Below are 17,794 nucleotides of genomic sequence, written 5' to 3' on the forward strand. Positions count from 1 at the left end.
CGGGGAGCGGGGGAGGTCCGGGCCCGGAGGCGGGCTGTCCCCGCGGGGAGCGGGGTAGGTCCGGGCCCGGAGGCGGAGGGGAGCTGTCTGAAAGTGGAGTTTGGGACGCAAAGACCCTAAGTCGCGGGTCTAATCACAGCGGGCGGCTGGCCTTTGCCCCGAAGGCGGTGAGAGGTGTGGGCTTTAGGGCGCCTTCGCTGTTAGCCCCGCTCGTGCAGACTTCGGGGCGGCGCCCCTCACGAAAGTGACCCGCTGCAAGCGTGCGGCCCCGGTGAGATGGCCGTTATGTTGCTGGAAATTTTAAGAAAAATCATAGTTGAGGTTCCTTCCAAAGCTGCAAGGCTGTGAATATCCTCCTACTTCTGATTTTCCTGACCTCTCGGTTGGCTGAGGCGCTCAAAAGGTTTAACTTGGGTTTTCATGGGATCACTATCCTGGTAGCTCCAAAGGAGGCAGAGGGAAAGACGTGAACTACGGCTGAGCAGCAGTCTAGATGCGATGCAGGTCTGAATTAGGGTCGTAGGAAAAGGACCTTCCTAAGCTTTCGAGCAGGGCTTTAGGTTTTTTGTTTGTTCGTTTGTTTTGTTTTTGCCCTCGGGCTACTTGGAAAACGTGGATGATAGGATCACTCCGGCGCCCTGGAAAGGAGGCAAGCGTGCGCTCTGCGCATGCTCAGTGGCCCGGCCCGTCTGTTTGGTCCTCCGGCTGCGCGCGGTCAACGTCGCACACCGAAAGGTGGGCTTGTGTCCCAGCCGGGTCATGGCTGTCCCGGGGACTTCAGGTAGTTCCATTCTGAAAGGTAAGAAGGAGTTCCTGCTCGCACGGCGCCACGAATCACATTGGGAGGGCTAGGGGATGTGGGGAGCCAGCTGAGGGTCGCACCGGAAGCCCTTGGCGTCCCGGGCGGGAGGTCCACCCCGGGTTCTGGACTGTTGGGTCCCCGGCCACCGACGACGGCTTTGAGAAAGGGTGCCACTGGGCGCCGGGCGAGCTCTTGTCGCGGAGCTGGGTGGGAACACTTTCCTGTTCAACGCCCAGCGTTGCCGGAGCTCTTTCCCGGTGGCACGTGCGGTGTGTGGACCGAAACTCGCGGGGAACGGCCCTGGGGACCGCGCTGATGTGGACGCGACTCTGCGGCCGCTCCCGGAAGCGGGGTCTCCAGCCGAGTCAGAACCCCGTTGCGTCGGGTGTCTAGGAGCAGGCGTTTCTTGGGGATGGAGGCGACCTGCCTCTTGGGTGTAGCTCTAAATAGTTTTCCAGTTGTTTTGTTCCTAAGCCCACCTCTGGGAAATGAGTGATGCTGGAGAGCTATGGAGAAGAGATGGGTTCGCGTTGTGGTTTGGAGAAGGTGGCAGAGTAGAAGTGGGCCGATTTTCAGGTCCTTATTTCTTTGAATGTTTGGGTGAATTTAGGGGCATAGGGTAGTAGTGGGTTTCAAAACAGAAATATCAGCTCTTCTTCCATATGTCTGTGTTTGTCGTTGTAATAACAGCACCTACCTTTTACTGAGTGATTTTTGTGTTCTAGGGCATGGTACTAAACTCTTGATTTATATTGTTTTACACCTAGGAGAACTAAGGCGTAGAGAGTTGAGGTACTTTCTCAGTGTCCCATAGCTAGTAAGTACAGGATTTCAACACCTGAGCCTGCTTTCTTCCTTAATCAGTACATCATACTGCTTCCTCAGTCTCTGGTCACATCACTGGTGCAGTGGAAGGGCTGAGGAGGTGCTGAATAGTGGACCCGTGTCTTTTAGAGTTGGGTGTTTAAGAACAGGACTTTCTGGTAATGAGACTGTATTTAGGACCCTGGAGTAGTACAAAGACCTTACAGCCAAAAGGAAAAAGAAAACGAGCAAAGGTTTTGTATAAATTATGTAGTTCGACTTTGCACAATTCAAATGGTTTTATGAATTTAGCCTAGATAGTTGTGATTTACAAGGTTCTTTGAAAAATTGACTTTTGGCTAATATTAGTATTTTGTTAAATTAGTCTGAATTTCCTTTTGCTTCACAATTACCCATGACATACTTGGCAAGTATTTTCAAAACATCAGATTTTGAAAAAAAGATATTGAGTTAGTTACCTAGTGCTGCTGTAACAAAAATACCACAAGTGGCTGGCTTTAACAAGCAGAAATTTATTTGGCACAGTTCAGGAGGCTGTAAGTTCGAATTCAGGGCACCACCCCTAGGGGAGGGCTTTCTTTTTTGTCAGTTCTGGGGGAAGGTCTGAGTTGTCTCTTCTCAGCTTCTGGGCAATGGCTGGGTTCCCTAGAGACCCTCATGTGGTGTAGTATCTATCTTGCCCCATCTCTACTCTCTAATCTTCTCTTTTTATATCTCAAAAGAGATTAACTCAAGACACAGCCCGCACTAATCCCGACTCATTAACATAACAAAGAAAGCCCATTTCCAAATGGGATTATAACCACAGGTATAGGAATTAGGATTTACAACACATTTTGGGGGGACACAATTCAGTCCATAACAGATGTCCGTTAGAATCAAATGGGAGCCCCTGGATGGTCTGTTAGAACATGGGTTCACAAACTGTGGCCTCCCCCGCCAGGCTAGTTCTGACCTATGGCCTGTTTTTATAGGATGCACAAGCTAAGAATTTTTTTTGTTTTGTAAACATTTGTAAAGGGTTGAAGAAAATCAAAAGAAGAATAATGGCAAATGAAAAGTATATAAAATTCAAATTTCAGTGCTATAAATAAAGTTTTACTGAACACAGCAGTGCTCACTCGTTAACACTACGACAGCAAAGTTGAATGGTTGTGACAGAGACCATATGGCTTGCAGATCCTAAAATATTTACTATCTAATTTTTTACAGAAAACCTTTACTACTGCACTGGAAGAATTAAGCCTAGTTTAGGAGTTTGGGAAGGGTGTCACAGTGTTAACACTGTAAACTGTGACGTGTATGATTAATGTTGTTCTTTATTTAAAATTTTAAACTGTAATAGCATCGATGAATGTTTACAGTTGAGTAAGCTTTCAATGAAAGAAATTTTAAATTTACTTTTTAATGTAAATAGAATGAAAGAAAAATCTTGACATTCTTGGGTAAGGGCCGTTGGAGGTGCAAATATATATTTCATGTTTTTTTTTTTTTTAGATGTAGTGGCATATGTTGACGTGTGGTCATCCAACGGAACAGAAAATTATTCAAAGACTTTTACAAACCAACTTGTAGATATGGGGGCAAAGGTAAGAAATTCATCTTACTTTTGATAACATATGATAGTTCTCAGATATATAATGAGATATATTTGCATTTTCTTATTTTGGGAATTATTACCTAGGACGTGAAGGACAAAGAAGGCACTGGGAGAAAGAAAGAAAAGAACCAAGACATTAAGAAATTATAACAGTAGGACTTCTAAAACAGTCTTGGAGGTGATGTGAGAGAAGGAGGATATAGGATGAAAGTCTGGATTCTGACTTGGTTACTTGGGTGCATGGTGCTATTAATCAAAATGAGGAATATATGAAAAGGAACAGGTGTTTAAAGGAAAGATTGTAAATTTGGGCATATTTGAAATACCTGATAGATATTTGCCTGTACAAATCTGGAATGTGAGGTAGTCAAGGCTAGAGATAATGATTTGGGGTCAAGAGCTTAGAGGTAGATGAAGCCATGGGTGTGGATCATGTTCCACAAGGGCAATGTTTAGAATAAAAAAGAAGGCTGAAGGTGGAATTCTGTTCTGTACATAAAGGGCAGATGAAAGGGGAGAGGAGAACTCAGGGACAAAGATAAAGAATGGCAGGAGAATCTGGAAAACAAGTCGCTGCAAGTCAGACGAAGAATGCCATTCAAAGATGGAATTTTAAAACACTGCAGAGTGATTAAGAAAGCTAAGATCGGCAAGTATGCTTTAGATTTAACATCTACAAGGTCATTGCTGAGCTTGTAGTTCACTTACTGTTCACTGCAGTTTTTGGTGAAATGGTAAATGGGAATGCCGGATCTCATAGAACAGTCGTTACAGCTATGAACAAAGTGTGTTTGTTTATGGTATGAGGTAGTTTCAGTTTTTTCATATGAATATTCACTTGTCTCAACACCATTTATTGAAAAGACTATCCTTTAACCAAGCTCTGCTGTTCTATCTCTGCTATAAATCAGGGATCCAGTGTTTCGGTCTGTTTGGGACTCTATTCTGTTTCGTTAATCTATTATTCTGTTCTCAGGATAAAACCATTCTGTCTTAATTGTTGTTATTAACTGCTGTTGAGTCGACTGTGACTCGTGACGACCTTATGTATAGCATTGCCTGGTTCTGTGCCATCTTCATGATCGTTGGCATGTTTGAGTCCATTATTTAGGCTTTGTGTCAATCCATCTCTTTGAGGGTTTCTCCTGTTTCCACTGACCCTTTATTTTACCAGCTGTTATGTCCTGTTCTAGGAATTGATCCCTCCTAATGACGTGCCCAAAGAAACCAACCTGAAGTTTCGCCATCCTGGCTTCTAAGGAGCATTCTTGTTGTGTTTCTTCTAAGATTGATGTGTTTGTTCTTCTGGCAGTCGAAGTATATTCAGTATTCATGCAGTATGTCATTTGATTTCTTGACTGCTGCTTCTATGGATGTTAATTATTGATTCAAGTAGAATGAAATCACTGACAACTTCAGTTTCTTCTTCATTTATCATGATGTGGTTTATCAGTCTCTTTGTGAGAATTTTCATTTTCCTCACATTCAGGCGTAATCCATACTGAAGGCTGTAGTCTTTGACCTTCATTAGTAAACCCTCAAGTCATCTTCATTTTTGTCAAGCAAGCTTGTGCCATCTGAATATCACAGGTTGTTAATGAGTCTTCTTCCAATCCCGATGCTGGGTTCTTCTTCATGTAATACAGCTTTTCGGATGATTTGTTCAGCGTACAGATTGAATAAGTAAAGTGAAGGGATGCAACCCTGCCCCACCCCTTATCCAATTCTGTCTTAATTACTCCTTAAAATGAATCTTGATAAGTCATCCAATTTGTTCTTTACGGTTATTTGTATCTTTTCTCTTTTTTTCTTAATTGTTCTTACCTGGGTATTGTTGATTTTATTAGTCTGTCTAATTTGAAGATTAATCTATTAGTCTTTAAGCATTTTTGATCCTCTTTTGTATATTTCTTTTCTAATTTATTGATTTCTGACCTTATCATTATTATCTCACTATCTCTTTGGTTTTAGTTAGCTTTTCCTAAGTTTTTGAGATGGTGCATTTTCAGCCTTCTTAGTTTCTATGTATGCATATTTTAGATTATTCATTTTACCTAAGTGTGGCTTTAGCTGATTCCACAGCAAGTCTGTGTCTGGTAAAGTGCAACATCTAGATTTACTCCCCCGCCCCATGGTTGTTGTTATCTCATCTGTTCATTACTGTCTTAGTTACCTAGCACTGCTCTAACAGACATACCGCAAGTGGATGGCTTTAACAAACAATCTATTCTCTCACAGTCTAGTAGGCTACAAGTCCAAATTCAAGGTGTCAACTTCAGGGCAAGGCTTTCTCTGTTGGCTCTGGAGGAAAGTTCTTGTCATTGATCTTCCACTGGACTAGGAGCTTCTCTGTGTAGGAACCCCGGGTCCAAAGCATGTGCTGTGCTCCTGCCATTGCTTTCTTGGTGGTGTGAGATACCCCTGTCTCTCTGTTCCCTTCCCTTTTATCTCTTGTAGGATAAAAGGTGCTGCAGGCCACACCGCAGGGAAACTCCCTTTATACTGGATCAGGGATGTGACCTGAGTTAGGGTGTTATATCCCACCCTAATTCTCTTTAACGTAATCTAATCTTGCCTCATTAACCACAGGCAGAGATTAGGATTTACAACACAGGAAAATTACATTAATCACAAAATGGAAGATAACCATGCTATAGTGGGAATCATGGCCTAACCAAGTTGACACATAGTTTTGGAGGACACAGTTCAACCCATGACAATTACTTGTTTCTTGTTTGTTGTTGTTGTTGAGCATTGTATCTTTAAAATTGCTTGGAAAATGAGGCCTGTAATTGTATTTGGAGCCCAGGTGGCACAGTCATTAAGAGCTGCAGCTGCTAACCAAAAGGTCGGCAGTTCGAATTCACCAGCTGCTCCTTGGAAACCGTATGGGGCAGTTCTACTCTGTCTTATAGGGTTGTTATGAGTCAGAATCGACTCGATGGCAACGGGTTTGATTTTTGAGATATTTAAAACTAGACCACAGATCTGCGAGGACCACTATAACTTCTAATTCACCTTAGTTCTACATGTAGCCCTTTGGGTCTTAACCCAAGGTGGAGGGGTTTTTCCAGACCTTCTTCTCCCATTCTAAGGCTTGTATTCCAATTTTTGCCACGCTAATCCTGAGAGGCATTTAGAAGTGCTAGTTAGTGTTTAATAAATTCGGCAAAGCCCTGGGAAATATCGGCCCCAAATGTTTGACTTATCTCTCTGGATGTCAGTTGTCTCCTCAGAATCTTGGCCCAATAATTCTTTACCCTTAATAGCTCTGTAGGACCTTCAAGCATATGTGTTTATAATTTATCTCTTTTAGTTGTCCTCAGTAAGGGAGTTGGCCCAAATTAGGAAGAAGTTGCATTGTGTATTCAGTTTTTAATTTTAATTTTATAAAAGTAATACATTTACATTGTTTAAAAAGACAAATGGTACCATGAATTTCGTAATGGGTGACCCCACACACAAGGGAACGAAAAGCTGTCCAGTCCTGTGCCATCCCCGGGGTGGGTTGTGGATCGGACTGTTGAGATCCATAGGGTTTTCATTGGCTGATTTTCAGAAGTAGATCATCAGGCCTTTTTTCCTAGTTCATCTTAGTCTAGAAGCTTTGCTGAAACCTTTTCAGCATCATAGCAACATGCTGGCACAGTGGTTAAGAGCTCGACTGCTAACGAAAAGGTTGGCAGTTCAAATCCACCAGGCGCTCCTTAGAAACTCTACGGAGTTTCTGTCCTGTAGGCTCTCTGTGAGTCGGAATCGACTCGATGGCAATGGGTAGCAGCAAGCAAGCCTTCCGTGACAGGTGGCTGTGGATGGGGGGGTGCATTGGCTGGGAGATGAACGCTGGTCTCCTGCGTAGAAAGCAAGAATTCTAACTCTGAACCACAACGGCCCCCTCTCTGGAAAGGGTACATAAGGGGTAAAAGTTTTGACACTACTAGAGTGTCTGAAAATGCCTTTATTTTACCATTACCTTTGATTGATACTTTAACTAGGCTGAATACTGTTTTTCCTCAGAAATTTGAAGGCAGTTCTCTATTAATTTCTGACTTCAGGACGACTATTAAGAAGTCTGATGCCATTCTTATTTTCATTGTTTGAATCTGACTTATTCTCACCCTGTCCACTCCCCCACCCACTCTTTTAATAACTTTCTTTATTGCAGCTGTGCTACAATTTCTTGATGATGTGCCTGGTGCAATAACGTGTTCATTCCTTGTGCTGGACCCTGGGGGATACTTTCAATCTAGAACTCACGACCTTCAAGTTGGGAAAAGTTTCTCAACTGATTTATAATTTCTTCATTTTCTCTCTTCATACATTTCTTCAATTCTTATTACTTGGCTGTTAGACCTCCGGATTTTCTTCTTATCCTTTATCTGCCCTTATGGCCTTCTGTGTGTTTTTGTTCTACTTCCTGGGATATTTTCTCCATTTTATTGTCCAAAATTTCTATAGAAAATTTTTAATTTATGTCATCATATTTTTAATTTCCAAGAGCTCTTTAGTTCTCTAATCCTTTAAAAAATAACCTCTTGATATTGTTGCATGAAAACAGTATTTTCTAAAGATATTAAAAATGTGTTTTTACTTTTTAAAGTTTTTTCTGTTCTGTATATTCTCTGTTTTTTCTGTTTGCTTTGTTTCATGTCTTTGATACTGAAAGCTTCCCTTAAATGTACTTTATTATTGACAAGACTTCATCTTTGGACTCAACTACCACTCTTTTCATCTACTAGAAATGTGCTGCCATCTCTTTTCTGTCTTCTCTTCTTTATCCTTGTGGAGCTCAGACTTGTTTTATTCTTTTAGTAGCCCTTAGAGGTTTGCGTGTGTGTGTGTGTGTCTGTGTGTGTGTGTGTAAGAGTGAAGAGGATGTAAACATTGTGTGTAATACGTCATGTTTAATTGAAACATACATTTTTTACACAGTTTTATGCATTTGTTAGAATATTTCCCTATGACAGATTATGAGAAATAGAATTGCTGGAGTAGGAATTTTGGGTATTTTTATTTTGATGAATATTGAATAAAGTATCCTTTTGATCAGTTGTACTTATGAAATTGTGTGTGAGTAGTAATAGTTTGCATTTTGTTTTTGGTATTTTGCCTACAGGTTTCAAAAACTTTTAATAAACAAGTGACCCACGTTGTGTTCAAAGATGGATACCAGCACACTTGGGACAAAGCACGAAAGAAGGGGATAAAGCTTGTTTCTGTGCTCTGGGTTGAAAAGTAAGAAGTTTCTTTCTTTTTCTTTTCCTAAGTATCTAGTATTTGTAAAGCATGGAGTTGGTTTGCACAGACCTCAGAACCAAATAAAGTTTCCATCTTTGCTCTGCTTCTTACTTAAGCAAGTAACATTTTTATGTCTCAGATTCTGTAGCTGAAAAATAGATATAAAAATAGAGTACTTAAGTCTCTGCCCACAGGGAAAATGAGTGCAAAGGCCCAGAGACAGGGATATGCTTGGTGTCTTCAGGAAACAATAAGGAAGCCATTGTGATGAAGAGTGGTCAGGGGGAAGAGAGATTGGAGACTGAGGTCAGAGAAGTAGTTCGGGGCCAGATTGTATAGGATCTGGTAGGATGTGAAGCAGAAGAGTAGCATGTAGAGATTAGTGGGGGCAAAGGCAGAAGCAGAGAGAGTAGTTAGGAGGCCATTGGTTAATCTAGGGTAGTGAGGAATGGCCAGATTCTAAATATATTTTTGAATATAGTGCCAGACTACATTTCCTGAGAATTTGGATGTAAGGTTGTATAGAAAGGGAGGAGTCAAGTATGACTGCAAGGTTTTTGGCCTGAGGAACTAGAAAGGTAGGAAGGCTTTTTAAGGACTAGGTTTATGGTCAGGTTGTTGGGGGAAGGAGAAGAATGAGGAGTTCAGTTGTAGACATACTGGATTTGAGATACCTGTTAGTCATTCCTATGGAGATGTTAAGTAGGCTGTTTGATATATACATCTGGAGTTGGGAGATGGGTCTAGGTTAGAGATAAATGTGTTTGTCATAAAGATAGATAGGTAGATAGATGTGGTATTTAAAGCCATAAAACGGGATGAAATCTCTTAGAGAGTGAATATAGATAGAGAAGGGAAGTGGTTCCGAGATGGAGTGTGTAGAGTTGAGGAGGAACTGGCGGAGGAGACTGAGAAGGAGCAGCCAGTAGTAGTGTAGGAAGGAGACCAGTGAGAAGAGGGTTCTAGAAATCAAGTGAGAGAAGCTTTTCAAGGAAGTGATAATGATCAACAATGACAAATAATACTTAAATAGGTTGAGTAAAATGAGGTCTGAGAGATTACTACTGGGGTTAGCAGCATGCAGGTCATTGGTGACAAGCAGTTCTGGTGGAGTAGTGGGAGCAAGATAACTGGAGTAGGCTGAATAGAAGTTAGGAGGAGGGGGGTTGGGAACTGCATGTAGACAAATCTGTGCTGGGTAACAGAGCAGTGGGACAGTACCTATCGGTGGTGTGCACTGGAGGTTTTTTTAAGTGGGAGACAGTATAGCATCTCTGTATGCCGACAGCTGATCCAGTAGAGAGGGAAAATGTGATGATAATAAAGAAGAAAGAACAGACATTTACTTGTGTAAATGGCTTGAGGGGATTGAAGGGCTTGTTCTAGGGAATGAATAGATTATGTCGAATCAAAGACAGATCATCGATATTAATAGGGAATGCAGAGCATATAGGTACAGTTACTGTTAAGTGAGTAGGTGTGGAGGTCAGACCTTGTGGAAATCTTTTGATTGTTTTTACTTTCTGAATGCTGGAGATTTGAAGAGAACGTGCAAAATAGTTGTCTAGGAGTGTGGGAGAATGAACGGATTAGGGAAATTTCATTGAATACTGGGCAGTACTGACAGCTCACTTAAGGTTAGTGGTTGTAAATTTAAAGTGAGACCAGGCAAACCGAACAGTTGTTGATTCTTCAGCAGCCTTCAAGTGTGAAATAGGTAGTGTTGGATTTTACCAGGGTTGGGATGTTGCCAGGTTGCTAGTACCAAGGGAGAGAGGGCCAAGGGGAGTTGAAGGATTATGCATATCAGTGATTATTATGATGTGTCATGCAATCTAAGCTCCATAAGGAGGGGGAAGGGAGGACACGAAGGAAGTGTAGGATAGTGGAAACATAGTTTGATTAACAGATTGTAGACCTTGGTTGGATTGAAGTATTAGAATTGTACAAGAGGCTGGACATTTGGAAAGATAGGAGGATATAGCTGGAGAGTGTAATGCTTGAAATTTAGATTATGGAGAGTATGTTAAGAAAATGGAATTAAATCCATATTACATACTGCCTTAATAGAGGTCCACTTCCAATTTAAGGCCCTTTAACCTTGAAGTAACGTCCACATCATGGCCATGTTAGATTGCAACAAATAACAACACAGCAAGCTCATATCATACTAGGTGCTCTAGAGAATCTAGAATTTATAACCTAGGTGAGGGAGGCAAAGAGAAGGCAGTAGGTGAAGCAATCAGGTCTGCCTGATGCACAGTTCCAGGGGACACCACTTCCGCTGTGCAGTGTTGCCCTGGAGACCTTTACTGTGAAAGGTGAAAGCTCTTCACACAGGGTTGAATGGCCACGCCTTAGTTTCTGCTTTGCTGCTTTCATTCAGAATTTCCCTGGTTTCCTAAAAAAGCAGCAGTATGACTCTTCTACATCTTCTGTCTATTCTCCAAAGGTGTTGATCTTAGTGTATCTTTCACCAAAGGCAATCAGAAATTTGCACCACTCTCCGCTTTTCCTACCTTGGATAGTCAGATAAGGGAGTAGAGCATGAACAAGATCCGAAGGAGTTGTAGTTATTAGAAGATGCAACAGGTGAGTGTATGTTTAGTGAGGATGTAAAAAGAAATTTAAATATTCTGTTATAACAGTGTTATTTCTGTGTGGCTTTAGGGCTTCAGGGTTGTAGTGGGTCGTGGGGACCTTCATGTGTGAGTAGTCTAGGAAACAGCAGTCACAAGAAGCTAGATTACAACTAAGAAGGAAGGAGAACTGGTCACCAGAAAATGAAATGTTCTTTCGTTTTTTTGAAAATTTTTACTTCTAGGAAATCTGTCTTGGAAGTACAAGATTTTTTTCAGTTGACCCCAACCATGTCCTTTTAGAATGTTTTTCCTCTACAGTGCAGGATCCATTCTGTGACTGGATATTGCACTTAATTGCCGTGTATTCCTAGGGTCTTGCTCTTTTTTGCTGACCCTCTAGTCTACCAAGCGTGATGTCCTTGTCCAGAGACTGATCCTGCCTGATAACATGTCCAAAGTAAGTGAGATGAAGTCTCACCGTCCTTGCTTCTAAGGAGCATCCTGGCTGTACTACTTCTAAGCTCCATTTTACGTATTCCACATTCCATTCATCTGTTGACGGACATTTGGGTTGTTTCTACCTTTAGTTATTGTGAATAGAGCTCTTATGAACATTCAGATGCAAGTTTTTGTTTGGACACCTGTCTTTAATTCTTTTGGTTATATACCTAGGAGTAGAATTGCTGAGTCATGTGGTATTTCTATATTTAACTTATTAAGGAATCATCAAACTGTTTTCCAGAGCGTCTGTACTATGTTACATTCCCATCAGCAACGTATGAGTTTTCCGTTTTCTCAGTATCTCATCAACAATTGTTATTTTTCTTTTTTCTTTTTTTAATTGTGGCCATCCTAGTGGATTTGAAATGGTATCTCATTGTTGTTTTGACTTGCATTTCCCTAATGACTAATGATGTTGAGCATCTTTCCATGTGCTCCTTGGCCATTTATATATCTTTGCAGAAATATCTATTCAAAGTCCTTTGCCCATTCTTTAATTGACCTGTTTGTATTTTTGTTGTTTGCTTATATATTCTGGATACTAGCCCTTTATTAGATATATGATTTGCAGATATTTTCTCTTGTTCTGTGAATTGCCTTTTAACTCCCTTGATAGTGTCTTGTGATGCACAAAAGTTTTTAATTTTGATGTAATCCATTGCCAAATCGAGGGGCTATGGAGATTTGCCCCAATGTTTTCTTCGAAGAGTTTTATAGGTTTAACTCTTTAGTTAGATTTTCTATATGTGAGGTAAGTATATTCTTTTACATGTGTGTATCCAATTGTCCCAGCACCATTTATTGAAGAAACTATTCTTCATTGAATGGTCTTGGCACTGTCGAAAATCAGTTGCCCAGGTACGGGTCTATTTCTGGACTCTCATTTCCGTTCCTTTGATCTGTGTGTCAATCCTTATACTGTTACCATGCTGATTACCATAGCTTTGTAGTGAGTTTTGCAGTTGGGAAGTGTGAGTCCTCTTACTTTGTTATTTTTTTCAAGATTGCTTTGGTTATCCCAGGTCCCTTGCAATTCTGTATGAACTTATATGAACCTATAGTGTGAAAGGAACCATAAAAAAAAAGGTAAAAAAATGGTCTTAGCTGTGTTGCAATAAAACTTTATTTACCAACTCAGGCAGTAGACCATATTTGTAGTTTGCCAGTCCTTCCTATTTAATGCTCCTCTTGAAATTTTCCCAGTTGTCCTGAGGCCTTGTTGATTGTTAATTATTTCTCGATCTTTTTTTCTCTCTCTTCTTCAGATTGATCTGTCTTCAGATTCACTATTCTTTTCATGATCAATCCCATTCTGCCATTAAGTCCATTTAGTGAGTTAATTTCAGTTCTAAAATTCCCATTTGGTTTTTTATATATTTTTTTCTGCCGAGATTTTCTGTCTTTGGGTTTGTTATGAGTGCATTTTCCGTTGGCTCACAGAGTATAGTTGTAATAGCTACTTCAGTGATCTTGTCGGATAATTTTTTAGCATTTCAAGGTGACATCCATTGATTCTTTTTCTTCCCCTTGGAATGTGTAACATTTTCCTGAGTCTTCATATGGCAAATAACGTTGGATTGTATTCTGGGCATTGTGAATGTTATATTATGCAGACTGTGGATTCTGTCGTATGCTGTGTAAAGTACTGACGTTCTTGTTTTAGCAGGAATTTAAATTGATTAGACTCAATTGAGCCTGTCATGCCTTGGTGGGCATCAGCTTAGATTGGTTCAGTCCTCTCAGCCTTAGCTGCAATCTGGTTTCAGTTTGACTTATGTATGTGTAGTTCAGGGATCAACCAGAGACTTGGATCCACTATCAACGCCCATGGAACAGCAGTCAAGAAATCAAACGGCGCATTGTGTTGGGCAAATCTGCTGCAAAAGATATCACTTTAATGACTAAGAGGTACCTGACCCAAGCCATAGTATTTTCCATCACTTCATATGCATGTGAAAGCTGGACAGTGAGTAAGGAAGACTAAAGAATGGACACATTTCAAAGTAGAGCCAGCATGCTGCTTAGAAACGAGCATGGTGAGACTTCATCTTGCTTAGTTTAGACATGTCATCAGGGAAGACCAGTCACTAGAAAAATACATCATGCTTGGTAAAGTAGAGGGTCAGCGAAAACGAGGGAGAACCTTCATGAGATGAATGGACACAATAACTACAACAATGAGCTCAAACATACCAACAATTGTGAGGTTGGTGCAGGACCAGGCAATGTTTGTTCTGTTCTAAGGTTGCCATGAGTTGGAGCGTGCAGCAAACAACAATATACTTAAATAAGGCTTTTCAACTATTCCTGATACTGGATTGTCATTAAGAGTTGTTTCTCCTGAGAGTCCTCCTGTTATTTGTGGGTCCATTCTCTGTCCCCTGATTTCATTTCTTCTCACTTTCCTTATTTATCCATTTTATCACTATTTTTGCACCACCGCCCTCCCCGCCCCCACCCCCACCCACCGCTCTCCTTAGCCTTTGTCTCAAGAGGTTCATGGAAACTCCAAAATACTTGTGACTTTGTTATCGAGAGGCAAACTTTTAAGGTTCCTTTAAAGTGAGCTTAATGTTTTGTAATTCCCTGACATTAAAAAAAAAAAAATTAACAGACTTTATTTTTTAGAGAAATTTTAGGTTTATAGAAAAATGAGGAGAAAGTACAAAGAGTTCCCATATTCCTACCCCTAACCCACACTTTCCCTTGTTATTAACCTCTTGCATTGGTATGGTATGTTTGTTACAACTGATGAACCAATGTTGATACATTATTATTAAGTCCATAGTTTACATTGGAGTTCACACCTGGTGTTTTATAATACTATGAGTGTCCACAAATACATAATGTCATGTGTCCGCTATTACATTATCATACAGAGTAGTTTCACTGCCCTAAAAATGGCCTGTGCTCCATTTATTTACCCCTCCTCTCCCCCAGCCCGACAACCATTGATCTTTTTACTGACTCTGTAGTTGTGTCCTTTCCAGAATGTTACATAGTTGGAATCACGGGGCATGTAGGCTTTTCAGGCAGGCTTTTTTCACAGAGCAATATATAGTTTAGGTCCCACCATGTCTTTTCTTGGTTTGATAACTCATTTCTTTTTATTGCTGCATAATATTCCATCACATGGCTTCCCATAGGTTTTTTTTTTTTTTTTTTTTTAATGTATTCAGTTATTGAAGGACATCTTGGTTGCTTCTGGTTTTTGACAATCATGACCCAGGCTGCTGTGAACATTCACGTGCAGGTGTTTGTCTGGAGATAAGCTCTTGTTCATGAGATGAGTCGGGATGGCCCTTCTTTCGTTTCTGATATTAGTAATTTGTATCTTCTGTCTTTCTGTCTTGATTAGCCTGGCTAGAGGTTTATCAGTTTTATTGATCTTTCCCAAGAACCAGCTTTTTGCTTCATTGATTTTCTCTATCGTTTGCCTTTTCGTTCCATTGGTTTCTACTCTGATTTTTAGTATTTCTTTTCTTCTGCTTACTTTGGATTTAATTTGCTCTACCTTTTATAGTTTTCTAAGGTAGAAGATTCAGTGATTGATTTTGGATCTTTCTTCTTTCCCAATATATGCATTCAATGCTGTATATTTCCCTCTAAGCACTGTTTTCACTGCATTCCACAAGTTTTGTGTTTGTATTTTCATTTAGTTCAAACTATTCTTAAATCTCTCTTGAGCTTCGTCTTTGACCTGCATGTTATTTGAAAGTGTGTTGTTTATGTTCTGAAGTGTGTTTAATCTCCAGATATTTGGGAATTTTCTGGCTATCTCTCCATAAGTGATTTCTAGCTTAATTCCATTGTGGCCTGAGTATACTTTGCATAATTTCTGTTCTTTTAAATATGTTAAGGTGTGTTTTATAGCTCAGGAGGTAGTCTGTCTTGGTCAGTATTCCACTCTGAGTTTGAGAAGAATGTGCATTCCACTCTTGTTCGATGAAATTTTCTATAAATGTCAGTTAGATTCAGTTGGTTGATGGTGTTTTTCAGTTTAACTGTATCCTTACTGATTTTCTGCATCCTAGATCTGTCAATTGCTGATAGAGGGTGTTTTAGTTACCTAGTGCTGCTGTAACAAATACCACAGTGTGAGTGGCTTTAAAGAACAGGAATTTATTGTCTCACAGTTTTGGAGGCAAGAAGTCAAAATCAGAGTGTTGGCTCTAGGGGAGGATCCTTCTTGGTCTATAGTTCCAGGAGTTCGTTGACATTCCTTGGAATCTCTCCTGCCCCTCTGTGTGTGTGTGTGTCTGTGTCTATTCTGTGCTTTTTATAAGACACCACTCAGAAGTAATTAGGTTCAGGGCCCACCCTTCTCTGGTATAACCTGCCTAACATGGTAATTAAAAAAAAAGTCTCCAAATAAGGTCATATTTACAGGTACGGGGTAAGGACTTCTACATAACTTTTTGGGGAACAATCTAATCCATAACGCAGCGGTGCTGAAGTCTGTAAAAATGGATTTGTCTATTTCTCCCTGCAATTCTATCATTTTTTTGTCTCATGCTTTTTTAAGCTCTGTTTTTAAGTGCATGGATGTCGTGTTTGGGGAATCTGGATGGTGCAGAGAGTCCCCAGGGACGATGCAGTCCCCAGGGTTCGGGATCACCAGAGCTGAGTCTCGAGGTGCAGTTGTTGATGCTAGAACAGGTAGCTTATTAAGCGGCACTCTTACAAGACAAGACAGCAGTGGTACCTATCGCAGGGCACCCTACGGTCAGGGATGGCCGCGGGCTGGAAGGGAGGTTGTTAGTCCGAGGACAGATCTCAGTTGAGTGGTCTCTGGGGCTACATTTCATGCCCGGTGGACCCCAGGTGCTAGTTTCAGCTGTTCTCCTTTGAGCTAATCTTGTAAGGGTGAGCATTATTTTAATCCTCTATGAAAGTTACATCTACTGTGTTCCTGGAAAGTCCCCCCCAGTTGAGACAGGAAGACTAGAAAGGGCTGGAGCTGCGTATTTTCTTTTCCCCAGGCTGGTAGGCCCTGGTAAAATAGTTTCTGTTGAGGGCAGGTCTTTATTAAGGAGACCAGAGAGCTCTGAGGGTATTTCAGAATGGTTACATTTTAGTCCCCCATTAGGACTCATGAGAGAATTTTCTTAGATCTTCACTGTGAGAACCTGGTGGCGTTCTTGGAGGTAAAACTCAGGGAAGTGTGGGGGCTCTCCTAGGACTATGCCCACCCTGTTTTTGCCTCTCAAGCTGATCCACACTGAGCCTCCAGCAATTTGTTTGTTACAGTTTAAGTGTTTCTGAAGGCACTGATTCCAGCTGTGGGCTTCTGCTCCAGTAACCTGTGATCATCTATATCTGCCTGTCTCTCCAGTTTGGGAGGCAGTAAACACACAGAGTTCCCATGAGCCGAAATGTTGGAGTCACCTTGATGGCAACCAGTGTTTGCTTTTTTTAGTTTTCCCTGTGACATCAATTCTGTGGTGGATCTAAGAAGACATGTTAATTTTCAGATTGTTCAGATTTTTTCTTGTTGCTAGAACGGAAGTGATGACTTTCAAGCTTTTTACATGTTGGACCAGAAACTGGAACTAATCTTCTCTGGCATTTTTAATGCAAATTTTTATCTTTCTTGTTTATTATTATTAATGTGATACAGTTTTATTTTAGTTTTATACAATTAATTACTCATTTGTAGATCTTTTTGCCATCTTGAATACATAAACTTTATTTTGAAGTAAATATATTTGTATTTAAATGTGTGCATATTTTTAACATGAAAAATCTTCACCCGCAGCGCTTCTTGCCTCATCTCTCCTCCTTTAAGTTGAAGGGAACCTAGCATTAAGAATTTGGAGTATATACTTTCAGACTTTTTACTAAGCATGTAAAAAATGCCCATATGTATCTCCATGCAAATGAGTAGATGTTATTTTTTTTTTAATGGAAAGCATACATAATTCTTTAGTTAACAGTATATTGGAGAAAATTTTTCTATGTCTGTGTAGAGACAGATCCCATTATTTCTTTTAAACCTACACAGACGCACAGGCACACCAGTTGCCGTTGAATTGATCCAACTCATGGCAACCCCACGTGTTTCAGAGTGAAACTGTGCTCCACAGAGTTTTCAGTGACTATGATCTTTTAGAAGTGAGTCACTAGGCCTTTCTTCTGAGGCCCCTCTGGATGGATTCAAACTGCTAATCTTTTGGTTAGTTGCCTACTTCTTAACTGTTTGCACCACTTATGGAATGTGTGTGTGTGTGTGTGTGTGTGTGTGTG

General features: G+C 40.7%; 1 protein-coding gene across 9 annotated transcripts in view; it reads left to right on the top strand.

The window, feature by feature from the left end:
- The first annotated feature begins 87 nt into the window (after positions 1 to 87).
- MCPH1 (microcephalin 1) overlaps positions 88 to 17,794 on the top strand; it is a 287,857-nt gene continuing 270,150 nt past the window's right edge. For 7 of the 9 annotated variants that reach the window (XR_002822987.1, XR_002822989.1, XR_002822986.1 and 4 more), the window contains exons 1-3: positions 88 to 799; positions 3,125 to 3,216; positions 8,344 to 8,462. Coding sequence is in view for 3 of the 9 variants with exons in the window: in XM_023725576.1 (XP_023581344.1) it covers positions 760 to 799; positions 3,125 to 3,216; positions 8,344 to 8,462 (251 nt within the window). In the remaining 6 variants the exon portion in view is untranslated. Of the gene's footprint in view, positions 800 to 3,124; positions 3,217 to 8,343; positions 8,463 to 17,794 lie in introns of those variants that run through there. The other 2 variants (XM_023725577.1, XM_023725579.1) reach the window with 2 other exon arrangements.

Source organism: Trichechus manatus, unplaced genomic scaffold (assembly GCF_000243295.1).
Source record: "Trichechus manatus latirostris isolate Lorelei unplaced genomic scaffold, TriManLat1.0 scaffold00330, whole genome shotgun sequence".
Lineage (NCBI taxonomy): Eukaryota > Metazoa > Chordata > Mammalia > Sirenia > Trichechidae > Trichechus > Trichechus manatus.